The sequence below is a fragment of the Ursus arctos genome, chromosome X, assembly GCF_023065955.2.
Source record: "Ursus arctos isolate Adak ecotype North America chromosome X, UrsArc2.0, whole genome shotgun sequence".
Classification (NCBI taxonomy): Eukaryota; Metazoa; Chordata; class Mammalia; order Carnivora; family Ursidae; genus Ursus; species Ursus arctos.
In genome coordinates, this window is record NC_079873.1 from 86731341 (window position 1) to 86747869 (window position 16529).

A 16529-nucleotide genomic window follows, 5' to 3' on the forward strand; every position below is an offset into this window, starting at 1 on the left:
GGAGACTGCTTGGGCCTCAGGAGACTCATTTTTTCCTCTGGCCAGTGGGCCACCTATAACTGCCAGCCTGGCCTCAAGCTTCCAGATCTTGGCAGGGAGAACCTATAGAAAAATGGGGGAGTGCTTTTCATGAAGCGGGTCCAGGCTGAGCTATACTGCAGAGTCTGTAAAGTGGGTCTCTCCTGCTTCTGCTGCCCTTCTGGGCATGCACCCCCTGTGTGCCTCTCTCCCTGCCATGGCCTCGCTGTATAACTTCAGATGATTTATTTCACCCCTTTGAGCATCAGGGATAAGAATCATAACTGCATTTCAAGACTCTGTCTATAGGATGGATTTTACGTAGCTCAACCTATGACTAAGAGGACAAGTATTGGAGTCAGAAAGGCCCAGATTCAAATGACGAGCCCCTGCTTGTGTTACTTTGGGCCAGTGATTTAACTTTCCTTGACCTCTTTTTCCTCATCTAAAAAGAAAACTATGGAGATATTAATAGTTCCAACCTCAGAGCATAATAATAATTCAATGAGAATAGGGCATATAAGAACCTCAGACACAGTCCCTGGTACACAGTAGGTGCTCAATAAATGGTAATTACTGTTTTATTACATAAGTATAAAACCTTAGTAAGATCATACACCAGGCCAGGCTTTGGAATGAATCATAAGGGAGTCTGAGTCATAGGCCCAGACTAGCTGTGTGTCCTTAGGGCAGTCACCCACTTCCTCTGAATTTCAGTTTCTTCATTTGAAAAATGGAGGTAATAGTAGTACCGATGTGATAGGGATTTGGTGAGGACTAAACGAGGTAAAGTATGTAAGACACGTAGCACCATAAGTAGTAGTATAAAATTATCATGTTATTTTTGCCAAACGAGAGCCACCATATTTTGCAACATAAAAAAGTGGGGGTCTTCCAGTGGGACAGAATGTTTGAAACCAGAAATGAGCCAAGACATATGATCGTTATACAGAAGTCATTGGGAGAATCAAGGCCCCTGTTGGAGCTTAGGGAAGGAGTAAAGGAGCCTGTGCTGAGAGGCGAAGGAGAGGAGGCTGGGAGCCAGAGAGGTTGAGGAAGAGCCTACAGCCCATACCAGAGCAGATCCCACCATAAGCATGGTGGGGGGGAGGGCAGCCATCTTCAGACTCAGGGATCCAGTTACTGTGAGGTGGGCTGTCCAGACCACAGAGCCGCCAGGCTATTCCTCTCCCACCCAGATGCTGATTGTGGGGGCCAGACCATGGGATCATTAATAGCTGAAATAAACAGATCATCTTTCAGTTTTATACAGACAGATAGCCTTGGTCTGGCTTGTTCATTGTGGTCTGTCTGAATCTGTTGGAAAATAAAGAAACCCCTACATTTTAGAGAAAATTTCCAAAAGGCGCTGTCAGCAAAATGGTACAAGGCAGGAAATTTGTCTTGGGCCCTATGATCACCTCCTCTTCTTGTCCCTCCCCTTCTCCAGCGTTCCCCACTCAAAACTCTTCTAATTTCCCCCTCGGATAGGACTAATATTAATTTAGAGAGTTATTTTGCTTTTTTTCTCAAGAATCAAAACCTCAGTGTGCTAAAAGAAATAATCTTTTTAATGGTCAGAGTTCAACTTAGCTTAATATGTAGGAAAATATCCTGATAGGCTTTTCTGCCACTGAAACCACATCATGAACCCTATTTTCAAATACTACTATTTAGTCATTTCTTAAATCCTTATACTTTCAAGTGAGTAATAGGCTTCTTATTTAAGAAATTGCACCGGTAGGAAAATTGTTTTGGTGCTGTTATTTCTTTTTTTTTTTTTTGTCCTTTGATTTTGAGTTGCTGATTTTTGTCACTGTTTTCCCCTATTGTGTCACAGTGGGGTTTTTTTCCTTTCCGTAGTGTATTTTAGAAAAGCAGATTATAATGGCTCTGATGAAAGAGGTCACTTGAAAAGCTTGTTTTGTGATGGGGAATTGTAAACAAGACCTCCTGTGCACTTGCCTCACATCAGTAGATGGCAGCACACACTCTCCTGTGAAGGGTAGTGGGTGTGGAGACGCCATTTTATTTGAACAGCAGTTCAGTCCAGAGGCAGGGTCTCATCAAAATGGCTGTCTTTTGGTAATCCTCATGAAAGGATTTATTTCCAGGGTTTTTTTTAAACTCTGCATTCCAAGGAAATAAAGGTTGAGTAATTTACTACCATAAAACCTCATTAACTGAACCCTGCCAATTGAAATTGGTCATAATTCAGAAAGTGGCTTGGGCTGAAGCTTATTTGCTTTTGTTCAGTCTATGGAAAAGAGTTTGCTCAGCAACTTAATAGTATAACTTTCTTAGAAGACTATAAACTCCTTAATAAAACGATGGTTTCAAGTGACTTTAAAATTGTCATTTCGTTACCCAAAAAAGAAAGAAAGAAAGAAAAAAGTCCAGGCCCCTATCCATTAATAGCCGACTTGAATAAGGATAGTTCTCAGTGCTGTAGAAATCTGTAAGACAATTTGAAAGGTGAAGTGACAATTCAGAAATTGTCAAATTGGTGGCATTCCATAGATGTAACTCAAGTAAAATATGTTCTCCAACCCCTGTCTTAAAATATGGGGCATTTACAAGAGGAAATGCCTAATTTTATTTGAGTTCAATTCAACAGTCAGTTATTAACTAATGTATTTGTCACACAACATTGTTTGAGGAGGTGCTGAGGATACAGAAATGAATGAGAACTGAATCTTGTCCTTAAGTCATAGTTTATAAGGGGATATCAAATATATAGAGATGGATACATGGTATGTTAAGTATAGAGAAGCAGAGTAAGTGCAAAGGCAAGAGAGACAGAAAGAGAGAAGGTACAGTGGAATAGAGAAGGGGAATTATTAACTATTTGAAAAAATCAGGGAAGGCTTCCTAGAAGAGGCACCATTGAAGCAGAATTGAAGCATGAATAGGAACTTAAAAATTTAAGGACATTCCAGGCAAGAGAATAGCAGGTATAGAAGGTATGAAGGCATATGCCTGGGAATGCTAACTTATTCAATGTCACTTGAATATAAAATTGGTGGTAGGTAGAGGGATCGGAGTCTTAAGAGAGGAAGCTCAACCGTCAAGCAAGAGCTGATCATGAGCTGCAGTTTGTTATGGTCAAAGCAACGAGGGTCGAGTGGGGAAGTGGTGGAGAGATGGAGAATGAAGCAAGAGTCAGATATGAAGAGCCTTGCACTCCCTGCCAAGGAGTTTTGAGCTTGACCTTGTAGGCATTGGGGGAGCTCCGAGGACTCCTGAACCAGGGAATCACATGATCGGGTTCACACTTAGAGCATCCTGCCAGAGAGAGGTGTCGAGCCTGGACTGGAATGTGAAGAAGGTGGCAGTTGGGAGTGCAGTTAGGAGGCCGTTGGAATAGCCGAGACAAAAAAATGGGACAGATTGACAAAGTCTCCAGGAGGTAAACAGATACAGGCTCAGGACTTGGGGGACAGCTGCCTGGGGGTAGTGAAGGTGAGGGATGAGTCAGAGCTGACTCCCAGATTTTTGACTCGGGCTACTGAGTAGACAGACGGTAGTTCCATAGACTGAGATTGGAAATGCAAAAGAAAAAGAATGATAACAACTCACATATTGTATACGTCTTATTTAACTTCACTGAAACATGGACTTCTGTTATAAAAAACAAACCACCACCCCCAACAGCAACAACAAATCTAACAACTTGGTGAACGGTCCAGGACTGAAACATTTTTTTTCAAGGTATACCATCTATTGGTAGGTCTGAATTAACACCAAGTATTGTTTGCAGCACACAGTTTAGCACTCAAATACATACTTTCTTGTCCTCATTCATTTGGTCAACAGATATCTGTTCAGTGATGGACATTGTTCTAGGCACTGAAGTTACAGGGATGAAAAGACAAGGTTCCTGCTCTCAAGAAGAAACATGGGAATCTCATTAGAGGATCAGAGAAGAATTTGCAAAGTAGGATGACTTGAGATAATGTTTAAATAATAGGAATTCATGGGTTAGGTAGGAAAGGGAAAAGGGGAGCATCTGCAAAAACCTTGGATAATGATAGCATTACTAGGATTTAAAGTAGGAGGGATGGAGAGTAGAGGAATTATATGAGATTAGTCTAGTTAGGCAGGAGTTGGTTAGTACTAGATGGTAAAGAGCCCTCTATGCCAGACTAAGAGATTTGGGCTTGATTATGTAGCAAGGAGGAAATTTTGAGGAGTCATAAGGAAGAGTGAAATCATTCTGAAGAAAGACATCTGTACATGTCTGTACAGGACAGTCTTGGTTTGTGAATTATATAGTTGCCCTATTCCAGAAGCGTTAACGGAAGATAGAGAAGGTAGAGTGCCGAAGTAAGTGATGAATTTTTTGGACAGGAGATATTAAAGGCCTGAACAATGGCACTGGCCATGGGCATGAAGAGGAGGGAATGAATTAGATTGACCGTTAGGAGGTAGAATCTAGACCTTCTCTTGATTAGTTCATGCTATAAATCTTATCCTACTGACTCTACACTTCTTTGGAACAGGGGCCATGATAGGAAAATATAACTCAAAGATAATGATACTGATATGTTTGCTCAAAAAAAGGGGGGGGGAGAGCCAGAGGCATCCAAATAAATGATTCCCTTTGAGGTAGTCCACTTGAGAATCTAAACCTATATTCCCATGATGCTGCTATGGCCCAGAATTTTTCTCCACCTATTCGAGTGCTGCACTGAAGAGTCAATGGCACTTCTTTTAGATTTGTTCTGAGTGGTGTATTCATCCTCTGAAAACTGGATTTGATATTTTGAAATAACAAAACCAATATTTGTTTCCCAGAGCCAAAGAGGATAAATTAATGTTTTTCTTGCGTGGTTTATAAACTTACTCTACAATGTTTGGAACGGTCTATAGAAACACAGAGTAGATTTGTGGTTGCCTGGGGGTGGGTTGGGAAGCCAGGGGAGGGGGTGGATGAAGAGTGACTGAGAACAGGTACAAGGTTTCTTTCTGGGATGACCAAAACATCCTAAAATGAGATCATGGTGAAATTTAATAAATGTGCACACCTCAAAAAATTTACGAAAAACCTTTGAATTGCTCTTAATTTTTTTCCTTAAAAAGAAAAAATCCAGCACTGCTTTGCTGCATCCCATGTAATTTGATAGGTTGTGTTTAGTTTTCATTTAGTTCAAACTATTTTTAAATTTCTCTTGAGGTATCTTCTTTTGCACATGTCTTATTTAAATATCTTGGGATTCTCCAGTCATCTTTCTGTTATTGATTTTTAGTTTGTATCCATTATGATTAGAAAAGGCATTTTGTATGATTTCAATCTCGTAAAATTTGCGAAGGCTTGTTTTGCTACCTAACATGTGGTCTATCCTGGAGAATGTTCCGTGTGCACTTGAGAAAAATGTGTATTCTTCAGTTGTTGGGTGAAGAGTTCCGCAAATGTGTTAGCTCCAATGGATCCATAGTGTTGTTCACGTCCTCCGTTTCCTTGATGATCTTCTCCCTGGTTGTTCAACCCATTATTGAAAGCAAGTTATTAACTAAAGTCTCCGACCTTTACTGTGTTGCTGTCGATAGCTCCCTTCACTATTGTTAGTGTTTGCTTCCTATATTTGGGAGCACTGATGAACTGTACCCTTCAAATGAGTGAACTTTAGGTATGGAAATCATATTCCAATAAAGTTTTTACAAAATATGTGGTGTGCAGGTAGGGTCCTGGGTTTGGGGGATGAAGGTTTTCAGAAAGCATGAGTCTCATTGCTTTATGAGTCAACTTTGTTCTTTATTAGACCCCATCACCCTTAACACAGTACTGGGTACATAGTAATTGCTCAAGAGATGTTTGTCCCTCAGAGCTGTAGGTAGTGTAGCGCTCAATTTCTCTCCGATTCAGACAAGATAGTGATTTTATTAAATAGTTCATACAAGTTCTTAGATGTTTTTATCTCCTGATCTACAGTATCCTTTTATGGGAACTTTTTATAAATGTTGAGTTGTGTCCAGTCCTTTTGGTTTCCCAAACATCATCAATTTTGAATATAAAAGCAGCATGGGTTATTACTATGACTTTAATTAATATATTACTGTTTGTTACTTTAATAAAATGTATTATTAGCCATGTAAGAAATTTCATGGGAATATTGCTCGAATGTTTTATTTGTCATTGACTCTGGCATTGTAATTTTTAGTATTAAATACAGGGAAATCAACCAATTGATTTAAATCAATCTCTCTCTCTCTCTTTCTTCCTCTCCCCCCGCCCCCAAACTCAGGAAGCATTGTGAGTGTCGGTGACCCAAAGAAAAAATACACAAGATTTGAAAAAATAGGTCAAGGGTAAGTGTTATTATTTAAAATATCAAAAGATAAGCACCAGAGATATACATTCAGATTCAATAACATGTTCTGCATTCTCAATATTGGCCATTCTGGCTGACAGCCTGACTGTTAATTAATCTGGCAACACATCCTGCTGGAATCTGCACTAATTTCGGGCCGAGAGTGAATTGTTTCGGGACATTTGAACCCCATATAGTTAGAAGACTCAAACTGATTTCTCTGGAAAAGCAGTAGAGTTATAGAAACCTGACTTGTATGAAAACCCCTTTTACCCCTGTCCCGCCCACATCTGTATGGATGTTAGGCTTCAGATCCAGTTTCGTTGTCAAACTATAGTGACAAGAGTTGGGGCAGGGGAAGTCCTTACCTAATAGTCCAGAGGCAGGCGGAGTTGACTCTTCAAGTAAGGAGGAAACAGGTCAATAATCCCTAAAGGAGATGGAGTACATCATTTTCACTTAGCACGCTTGTTAAGAATAAAGATCCCCAGGCCCGGCTGCCAGAGATTTGATTCAGAAGTCTGGGGTGGGGCCCCGGAATCTGAACTTCGGGAAAGTTGCTCAGAAAATCCTGATCCTCGGCTAGACGAGGGAACCACAGGGCCGGATCATTCACGAGAGCTAAAGGTGGGACTCATCTGTTCTCTAAGTCAACTGTAAGTAGGCATGTTCTTCAGATCTCAGTGTGAAACTGAAAGTGGGCTACAGTGTTTGAAACAGGGAAAGCTTTTGTTTAAAATCAAATGAAGTGCTCTTAAGAGGCGTCCTTAAATGCGGAAGGAGACAAGATATTTAGATGTATCAACTACTATACACCGGGAACCAAGATGGTACCCCAGAGGTCTCCTGGCTGAGAAGGAAGGGATACGGCTAATGTGCCTATGGAATTAAGCTAGCGCTTCAGCCAGTGGAGTCTATTTTCAGATAAGGGAATGGACAATTTCTTCTTCGGGTACTTCACTGCTTTTCCTTGGATTCTTAGGTTCAGAAAATTGTATGTTCTACATAAGCTTGACAATTTTTCATGATTTTTATATTTTCTTTCTTTCTTCCCTCTAGCTTTTGTACTAAAGTTTCTTTTGAAATTGCTGACTTATCTCAGAAAATAAGGGAAAAGCATGCATTAGATATTTTGGCTAGGGGTTAAGAATCTTGGGGCACTTGTGGGGAATGTGCCTGGTTTCTTTCTTATGGTAAGAAAACCAGAAGAGGGAGGCAGAAACTCAGGGAGAAATAGATGGCCAAGTTTCTTCTTCCAGTGGAAACCATAATGCTGCTGCATTTGAACTTTCTAGGGGGTAAAATACACCTATTTCTGCTTTTGCTTCTTTCTTTGTCATTTGATATCACTGGTATTCTTACTTGCTCATGGACAAAAAAAAAAGAGTTTTATAGTCTCTAGGGACCCCTGTCACCTAACCAGTCAAATAGTATTTCTGCCGATTGCTCTAGACAGGTGCTATCTAAACAGAACTTTCTGTGATGATGGAGATGTTCTCTATTTGTGCTGTCCTATACAGTAGCCAGTAGCACGTGTGGCTATGGAGCCCTTGAACCGTGTCTAATGCAAATGAGAAGCTGTATGTATTTAAATCAATTTATTTGTTTATCACACATTTATTGAGAGCCAGCTGTGTGCCAGGTACTTTTCTAAGGGCTGGAGAAACAGAGATAGGTAATGATGTGGGCCCTCAAAGAACTTAGAGTCTATCGTGGTAAACGCTTGACAGAGGGATACATTAGGGTACAAGGAACACATTGAGACAAGTCTCCCACACCTGAGTGCAGGCCAGGGCTGGCTTCTATAGCCATTATTTTTTTTTAAAGATTTTATTTATTTATTTGACAGAGATAGAGACAGCCAGCGAGAGAGGGAACACAAGCAGGGGGAGTGGGAGAGGAAGAAGCAGGCTCATAGCGGAGGAGCCCGATGTGGGGCTTGATCCCAGAACGCCGGGATCACGCCCTGAGCCGAAGGCAGACGCTTAACTGCTGTGCCACCCAGTTGCCCCTCTATAGCCATTATTTTGCACCTGGAATTTCCTGTCTTAACTTCTGGTGGACCCGTTGTTTTGCTTAAGTAAGGAAACCATACCTTCTCCAGTCCATATACACATATACACCTCAACTCGCTTTCTTAATGCCTAAAAGGTAAACACCCCAAGACCAGTCAAAACAACACAGTATTCAGGGAGCTTAGAAAGCAAAAGTGGGGGGCGCCTGGGTGGCACAGCGGTTAAGCGTCTGCCTTCGGCTCAGGGCGTGATCCCGGCGTTGTGGGATCGAGCCCCACATCAGGCTCCTCTGCTAGGAGCCTGCTTCTTCCTCTCCCACTCCCCCTGCTTGTGTTCCCTCTCTCGCTGGCTGTCTCTATCTCTGTCGAATAAATAAAATCTTTAAAAAAAAAAAAAAAAAAAGAAAGCAAAAGTGGCCTTTTAGATTGTATTGTAATCTGGTTGGGTTTTTGGTGGAGCTGATAATAGGAATGGATACACAATCCAGAGAAGCTGCCTTTCACATCGTTGTTGTCCAATATGGTAACCGTGTGACCACTGAGCGCTTGAGGCGTGGCTAGTCCAAACAGAGATATGCTACAAGTATAAAATATGCACTGATTTCAAAAACTTAGGAGGAAAAAATGATGCAAAATATCTCATTAATAAATTATGTATTGGTTACATGTGGAAGTGGTATTTTATATGTATTGTGTTAAATACAATGTATTATTAAAATGAATTTTATCTTTTAGTCTTTTTAGAAAATAGCTAAATTAGTAGAAAACAGCCCTATTAAAATAGGGCTCACCTTGTATTTCTAATGGGCAGCACTGCCTAGTTGTAGGTCTAAATGGGAGCTACTTGTTTATTTTTTTCAAAAAAGTAGGTTTGTTTCAAGAGTTGTTTTTTGGGGACTGGGAAGTGGAAGATGTTATAATTTTGTTTTGATTGTTCTTTCCCACCAAGACCCAACTGAGCCAAAAATAGCATTAAATTTAAAAAAGAAAAAAGTAAGAGATGGTTTCAAATATCTCCCAGATACGAGGTAATGAAGCAAGACTGATTTCTCCAAGAACAAAGATTAGGCCGCCAAGCAACTTTGCATACCAGAGAGGTTTCCCCTCCTAGTTATTTATGCCTCTGACCTCTGAAGGTGCAAAAGGAAAGTTCTGTATTTCTGCACAACTCTAAAACCTTTATAATCTAAATTGAAAAGTCAAAGAAGAAATCCTGCCTGCCACTGCGGAAAGATCTGTTTTAAATTCCCAGCTAGTTCATCATTTTAAAGAATGTTGAAACCAGTAGGTAGTTCACTCATATGCCCAATTCAACTTTTAAATAAGTCCTTAAGAGGGCAGGGAGTCTTATTTTATTCCTCCCTTTGTCTCCTTTGGTATCTAGCACAGGGCTTTCATACTTAGTAGCCCCCTCTCCAAAAAACAAAGGAAACAATTTTGTACGATTTCGGTCAACAGCAAGCGTTTACTTGGCCAAGGTCAAAGGCTTACAGAGCTTCTCCTGTCTGCCTCTCCCATCTTTCTGGATCTGTTTCTGTCTCAGTAAATATTTGTGAAACAAACAAGAAAATGTCTTTCTAGCTCTCCTTTTCCTCTGTCCTGTCTTTTCATGTGCATATACCTGTCTATATTGCTCTTTCTGTCCTATTTCCCTATCTCCCTCTCTCTTTCTCTCTCTCTCTGTCTCAGTGTGTCTTCATCTCTTTGTTCTTGTAACTTGATCTGATTCCTTATCTTTTGGGTATTTGTGTGTGCTGCATGGCTGTCTTTTTCATTCGTGTTGACTTCACCTTTCACTGCCCATTTTCACACACACGTTCAACCCAAATGGTCATAATATAAAATCAAGATGCACTTCTAAAGAGCTTTTAAGATATAATCCAGTAACTGAAATCTACTTATTCACTGTGATTTTTGCTTGTATTTAATTTACTAATTTTGCTTTGGCGTTTTTAGTAGATTTTTGCTCTCTGTTCTTAAGTTCTAGAGTGAGCAAAATATTGATTTATTTCTCTCTAGACCAAAAAAACGAAAACCACTTAAATTAATTTTCCTTTTACTTAAATTGCTCTCAATGGATTTTTCCATGAATTACTGGCCTAAGTTAGACAAACTCGTCTCTGCTCTCAGTGTATAGAGTTTGTATTTTCTTTTCATTAAGTCTGGGTGTTTTTTATTGTTTTGCTTTACCTATTATGATGGTGAAATTCACACCCGTGTCTGTAATCATTTGGCGCTAGGAATAATCAGCCCCGTATTCCATTTTCAGCTTCAGGGAACACTGCAGCTTACTCTTGGGAGCCGGATTTGAGAAGAACCTCTCCATTAATCACACTCATCTACTTGGAAAACTAAATTTTTCCAGTATGGGTTTCTGCCATCCCAGCATTCAGGCCCAGGGCCAGAGAATTGGCCTCCATCTTCCATAAATCAAGTTCAGAATTGCATGTCTAATCATTTGAGGCCATAGCTGAGAGTCGAAGCCTAAAAATGACATTATTTCACCAGATTTCTGTGAAAAGGCTTCTATAATTGGCCACCAAATCTAGATATTTTGAGCAGATGTATGTAAAGTTTAAAAAAAGAAAAGGAAGAAAGAAAAAAGGCCTGGCATCTTCCAAATTATCATTAACAACATGAGTTTGTCAGAAATCTATCTGACAAAGGCTGTGTAATTCTCACAGAAGCAGTAGTCGTGTGATTGCAGAGGGCTGAGTTTACTAACGTCGGCAGCTGGCCTCACAGATTTCTCATTAATATATGTGAATTCATTTTTAAGGTCTTTTCTTACATGAGAATGCAGTGAAAAACAGACCCCTTTTCTCTTTCGCTTCCATGTTTGCTCTCTCTTCAACATTGTAATAGACAAATATTTTTGAGGATGCAACTCAAACCGGAGACGGTTTGGATCCAGTTGAATGAGTGACTTGTTTAATTCGAATGCACTTAACATAACATCGCAGTTAAGAACCAGGTTCGGAGAGTCACAGCGACCTCTAGGCTCACTGTCTTTCGGAACATCCAAAAGGGAGGGAAAGAAAGTTGTATCAAGAAATAAGCAGGGACCCCCCTCCCTCCCAAACACATGGACTTTAATTAATTTCTTAGAGTGTCCATTTTCTCGTCCATAGTAAGCAGAAGATACATACCTCATCAGGTTGGAGGAAGTGAAGGAAGAGGGGAAGCATTTCAAGTGCTTAGCACAACATGGCTAAGGGCTCAGTAAATGCTAGGTATCATTAGAGGTGAAAGACACCCACAGTTACTATTCTAGAGAGCAGAAGAGGGCAGGTACCATCACATAATTACAAAGAGCGTGGGGACGGAGAGGAGGGACAGATCATTCATAGCCAGGGAGAGGGTATGATGAAGAATCCTTAGGGAAGGGTGCATTTGAATCGTGACTTGAGAAAGTGTACGATATAACACGTGGTGATTATGGGCAGTTTCGCTGGAAAGAAACCAAAGGAACACTGGCTTCAGACTCTAGGTTGTATTCGCTTTGGTATCCCTAGGGCCCTCAACAGTGTCTGGCATAAAGGAAATCCTTAGCAACTATTTGATGAATGCGTATCAGAAAGACCAGAAGAGGGGCGCCTGGGTGGCACAGCGGTTAAGCGTCTGCCTTCGGCTCAGGGTGTGATCCCAGCGTTCTGGGTTCGAGCCCCACATCAGGCTCCTCTGCTATGAGCCTGCTTCTTCCTCTCCCACTCCCCCTGCTTGTGTTCCCTCTCTCGCTGGCTGTCTCTATCTCTGTTAAATAAATAAATAAAATCTTTAAAAAAAAAAAAAAAGAAAGACCAGAAGAGGGAAATCAGCCGTACCAGTCTCATGGACAGTCAAACCTCCAGTCTGGCAGGGGACTTAACAGGAAATAATGCTAAAAAAGACCTGTTGGGACTGTGTCATGAAACAGAGAGAGATACAAGCTGCACTGTAATTTTTATTTCTTTGATTTTTTTAAAGTAGTTAATACTTGGGCATGGTGTAGTGACACTCAGGCGGGTCACAGGATAGACAGTGAAAAGTAAATGTACCTCCAAGCCTTGTGCCTTAGCCTCCTTGTTATCTTGTACAAAGGAAAGCTCCAGAAAAGATTTGTTACTGGTTTCTTAGATTAAATTTTCACAGGTTCTCCGTGCACTCAGGCACACACGCACGCACCCACACGCACGCACGCACCCACACACGCCACGTATGCGCGAATGTAACGTCACACAATGACGTAATTTTTATAAAAAAGGTTTTTGACTTATCTGAAAATGTAAACTGTTAGATATACAAATGGTGAATGTCTATTTCTGATATTTATCTTGTTAATCACTCTCATTTACATATTTAAAACCACACATTATATAATGTGTGCATTGGGAGAGTTTTTCTACTCTTACGTTTCATGAGGAGTATAATTCAAAATCTTCCTATGCATCTTTAATATCATTGTTTTTGTAATCATTAGAGCCCCGTTTTGAATCACCCAGTAGTTATCCAAGTACATCATCTGAATTTCATCTAACATCTTTGGATATAATATTTTTGAATCCATATACTATTCTTTCCCTGGATATTTTATTTCTGGTTGCAGTTACCCATTCCTATAACATTAAGATGATTGCTTTTTGGATCTGTTTTGTAGGTGTATATTTATATCTTCACAACATAACTCTCTCCTCTACCACGTTTTACAATTTCTATTACAAATTTTCAAACATACACAAGAGTAGAGGGAATAATACAGAAATGTGCATATTCTCATTGCCCCGGTTCAACATTGATCAATATTTTAATATAATCACAATACCATAATAACACCTACAAAAATTCAACAATGGCTTGATATCATCTATTATCAGAGTTCCCCAGTTGTCTCAAAAATGCAGTTTTTATAGTTGATTCCTTCCAATCAGCATCCAAAGAAGATCCACATAGGACATTCGGTCGTGTCTCTTAAATCTCTGTACTCTAAAGCAGTCCCCCTTCTTTTTCCACTACCATTGACTTATTGAAGAAACTAGTCATTGTCTTGTAGAATGTACCACTTTCTGGATTTGTCTGTTAGTTTCATTTGATGTCATTTAAGTTGCTGCTCTATTCCCTGTATTTCCTATAAATGGAAGTTGGTTCTAAGAGCTTAATAGGATTCAGGTGCAAATTTTGGCACGATTTCTTCATATGTGTATTTCATATTACATCAGAAGGCACACAGTGTCTGATCATCCCTTTGTTTAGTGCTGAGTAGATTGATCAGAAGGTTCAGGGGAGACTCCCTGTCCCCTCCAATGCAAAGTTCTTCATCAGCCTTTCATCTAATGGTTTCATCTATTGATGACTGTATTGCCCAAATCAATTATTAAATTAGGGATTACAAAATAGTGATTTTCTAAAACTTACCTTTTTTAAAATTACCTTCTGCACTTTATTAACTACAATGCTTTTATTGAAAAGAACTTTACCTCTCATCAGCCGAGTGTCTTTGGTTACCCTGAAATATAGTTCATACAGTCAAATCAAGATAAATGCTTAAGCTTATAATTGACCTTTTCAGTGTAAGGACTTGAAGCCCAAGTTACTTCCAAAAGTGTTCAATGAGGGGTGTTTTGGTTTTAAGTGGTCGAAAGGAGGCATTCTCTTTTATTAAAAAACTTGTTATAAGTTCACGGGGCTTTACATTTTCAATATGTTTCAATCAGTTGTATTCACTGTTATATTTGATGGTCGCACTATAATATCTTGGGCTTACGGTGCCCTTTTCACTGCATTAATTTCAAAAGTGACCTTTAAAAAGCTCATTTATGACATCTAACACTTGCAGTTCTGAACATACCTTCAGAAATAAGTTATTTACATCCTTTCCAATTCTGACAGGTAGTTTCTATGAGCATCCGGAACTGGCATTGATTGAGAATACTTCAACCTGTCTTTCCAAAACAGTACTTTATGGATAAAAATAAATGAATATGGAGAATTACCATATCGCATGAGCGATTTTATAAGAATTTGAATATAAGGCAATTCCCCTTTGTCCTGAGGAAGAAATTGGCAGGGGTGGGGGGACCGGGAGGAAGAATAGCTTACCTTGTATTTGGGCACATATGGTACATTTCTGTGTATGTGTGTATTTGTGTGTGTGTGTGTGTGTGTGTGTGTGTGTGTGTATCTGTTCGTGGCTCTATTTTTAACAGGAGTGGTAATATACTATAAATCTCCTATTTTGTTATTTGCCTATCTTAGAGATGATTCCATATCAGTACTGCATTCTTTTTAACAGATGCAGTGTTTTTTGTTTGTTAGTTTGGACGGACCATGATATATTTAATCAGGCCCCCATTGATAGACATTTAGTTTTTTCCAATATTTTGCTTGTATAAACAAAGCTTTAGTGAAGATCTTTACAAACAAGCCACTTCATACATATGCAAATTGATCATTAGTTTAAACTGCCCAAAGTGGAATTGTTACATGAAAGGATCTGTGCATTTTTAATGTCCAAGTTGCCCTCCATAGAGGTCTTTCCACTTGACATTGCCCACGAACAACGTACGTCCGGGAGTGCCTGTTTGCCCACACCCTCACCGCCACAGCCGTCTTCATTTATTTGGGAATCTAGGAGTATATTAAAAACTCATCGCCACACGGAGTTTCAGAAGGGAAAATGTTTAGGAAAGGAACTTTCAACAAGATATTATATGGCAAACAAAAGGCTCTCCTGAAGGATCCGTTGGTCAACATAGTCCACGTCTGTATTATGCCCAAGTACCTTGGTTGTATGCAGCAGCTCTTCGTAGATTAGACCAACCGCACGGCTTAATTTGTCAGAAAGTGACAATGGGAGCATTTCTTGAAACCGTTTTCCTCCTGCGCTTAAGGATAACACGTTTGGCCAAAGGCATTTTGTCTACCATCTGGATCTTTGCCAATCATATAATTCTGTGGAATGATGATACAATCAATCCATTCGTATTTGCAGGCAAACCTTGGTTTTTTTTGTTTGTTTGTTTGGTTGGTTGATTGGTTTTTTGGGATTTTTTTTGTTTTGTTTTTTTGTAAGCCTTCAGTCCCTGACCTCTAAATGAGTTTTAGTTTTCAGGCTTGAGAAAGAAAATCTATCCTGTTAGGTATTTTTCAGACTTCTCTTGGCTACTCAGTGAGGAGCCCTCTTCTTCTTACGTTGACATGAAGTTCCCATATTGAAGATGAATAGTTTTGAAACTTGTTTCTTAAAGGTCTCGATGAATAACAGCTTGTTTAGAGAACCCGACAAAGCAGTGTACAGCATGGAACTCGGGGATAAGTGCTGAGAATAAAACCTCTGACTCATTTCTCTTTGTTCAAGAAACTGGGCAAGAGCAGAAGTGGTGTCTTGTGTGCTTACAGCGCTGATTCTTCGGGTGGGACCACCCACCCCAAAAGTATTTGCCTCCTCATCAGATCTATTTTGGGCCATACAAGGTAGAGCACTCCTACAAGGCACTAAATAGATGTTGTCTGAGCTTTGTAATGGGCTTTGTGATGAAGGAGATTGGAAATACATTAGCATTTGTGAAGAACAATGTTTATGGAGCCCTGGAAGACGCTCTTTGTTCTACTTAATGCTCTTAAAGGCACTGTGTTGTGTGCGTCCCTTGCAAAGAAAGATCATGCCACTCAATCAACCACCATTAGTGGAGTTTGCACTTTGTTTTTTCCAGGCCTCGTAATGAGCTTGTGTTAAGCCGCCTGCCCCCATTGCCGGTCTAGGCCCTCTTGAAACCAGTGGCACGCACTGTGAAACAGCTGCTTAGACTTCATGTTGGAGTGAGTCATTGAATTATCTGGCCTTTCCAGGGATTAAGGCCTGTAACTGTGGCCTCATTATCACTGGACTCTAACCCGCTGAGCTCCCTGGCCCCACACGCATAATGTGCTACAGCTCTCTTTAAAATTAGATGACCGAGGACGCTCTGGGGAAGGTCATGCCTTAGCTAAAGAAGAGAAAATTCCGTGTTCCGATTAATCATCCCAGTAATTAAAGACAGTACCACCTCCTGGTACTGCGAGAACATGATTTTTACATAATTTTATTTATTTATTAATTCAGTGATACATTTTTTTAAGAGGCAAATGACACGAAAGGAAACGCCGGGGCTCTCTCTGAAAGAGTTCCTGCGCGCAGCGGTGACACGGTTCGGCCCCATTCCCGAAGCCTG

At 40.1% G+C, this 16529-nt stretch overlaps 1 protein-coding gene across 5 annotated transcripts in view; it reads left to right on the forward strand.

Moving 5' to 3' along the window:
* Positions 1–16529, forward strand: part of PAK3 (p21 (RAC1) activated kinase 3) — a 118477-nt gene that overhangs the window by 66080 nt on the left and 35868 nt on the right. For all 5 annotated transcript variants that reach the window (XM_044392103.3, XM_057313696.1, XM_044392104.3 and 2 more), the window contains one exon: positions 6264–6327. In XM_044392103.3, coding sequence (XP_044248038.1) covers positions 6264–6327 — 64 coding nt within the window. The remainder of the gene's footprint in view (positions 1–6263; positions 6328–16529) is intronic.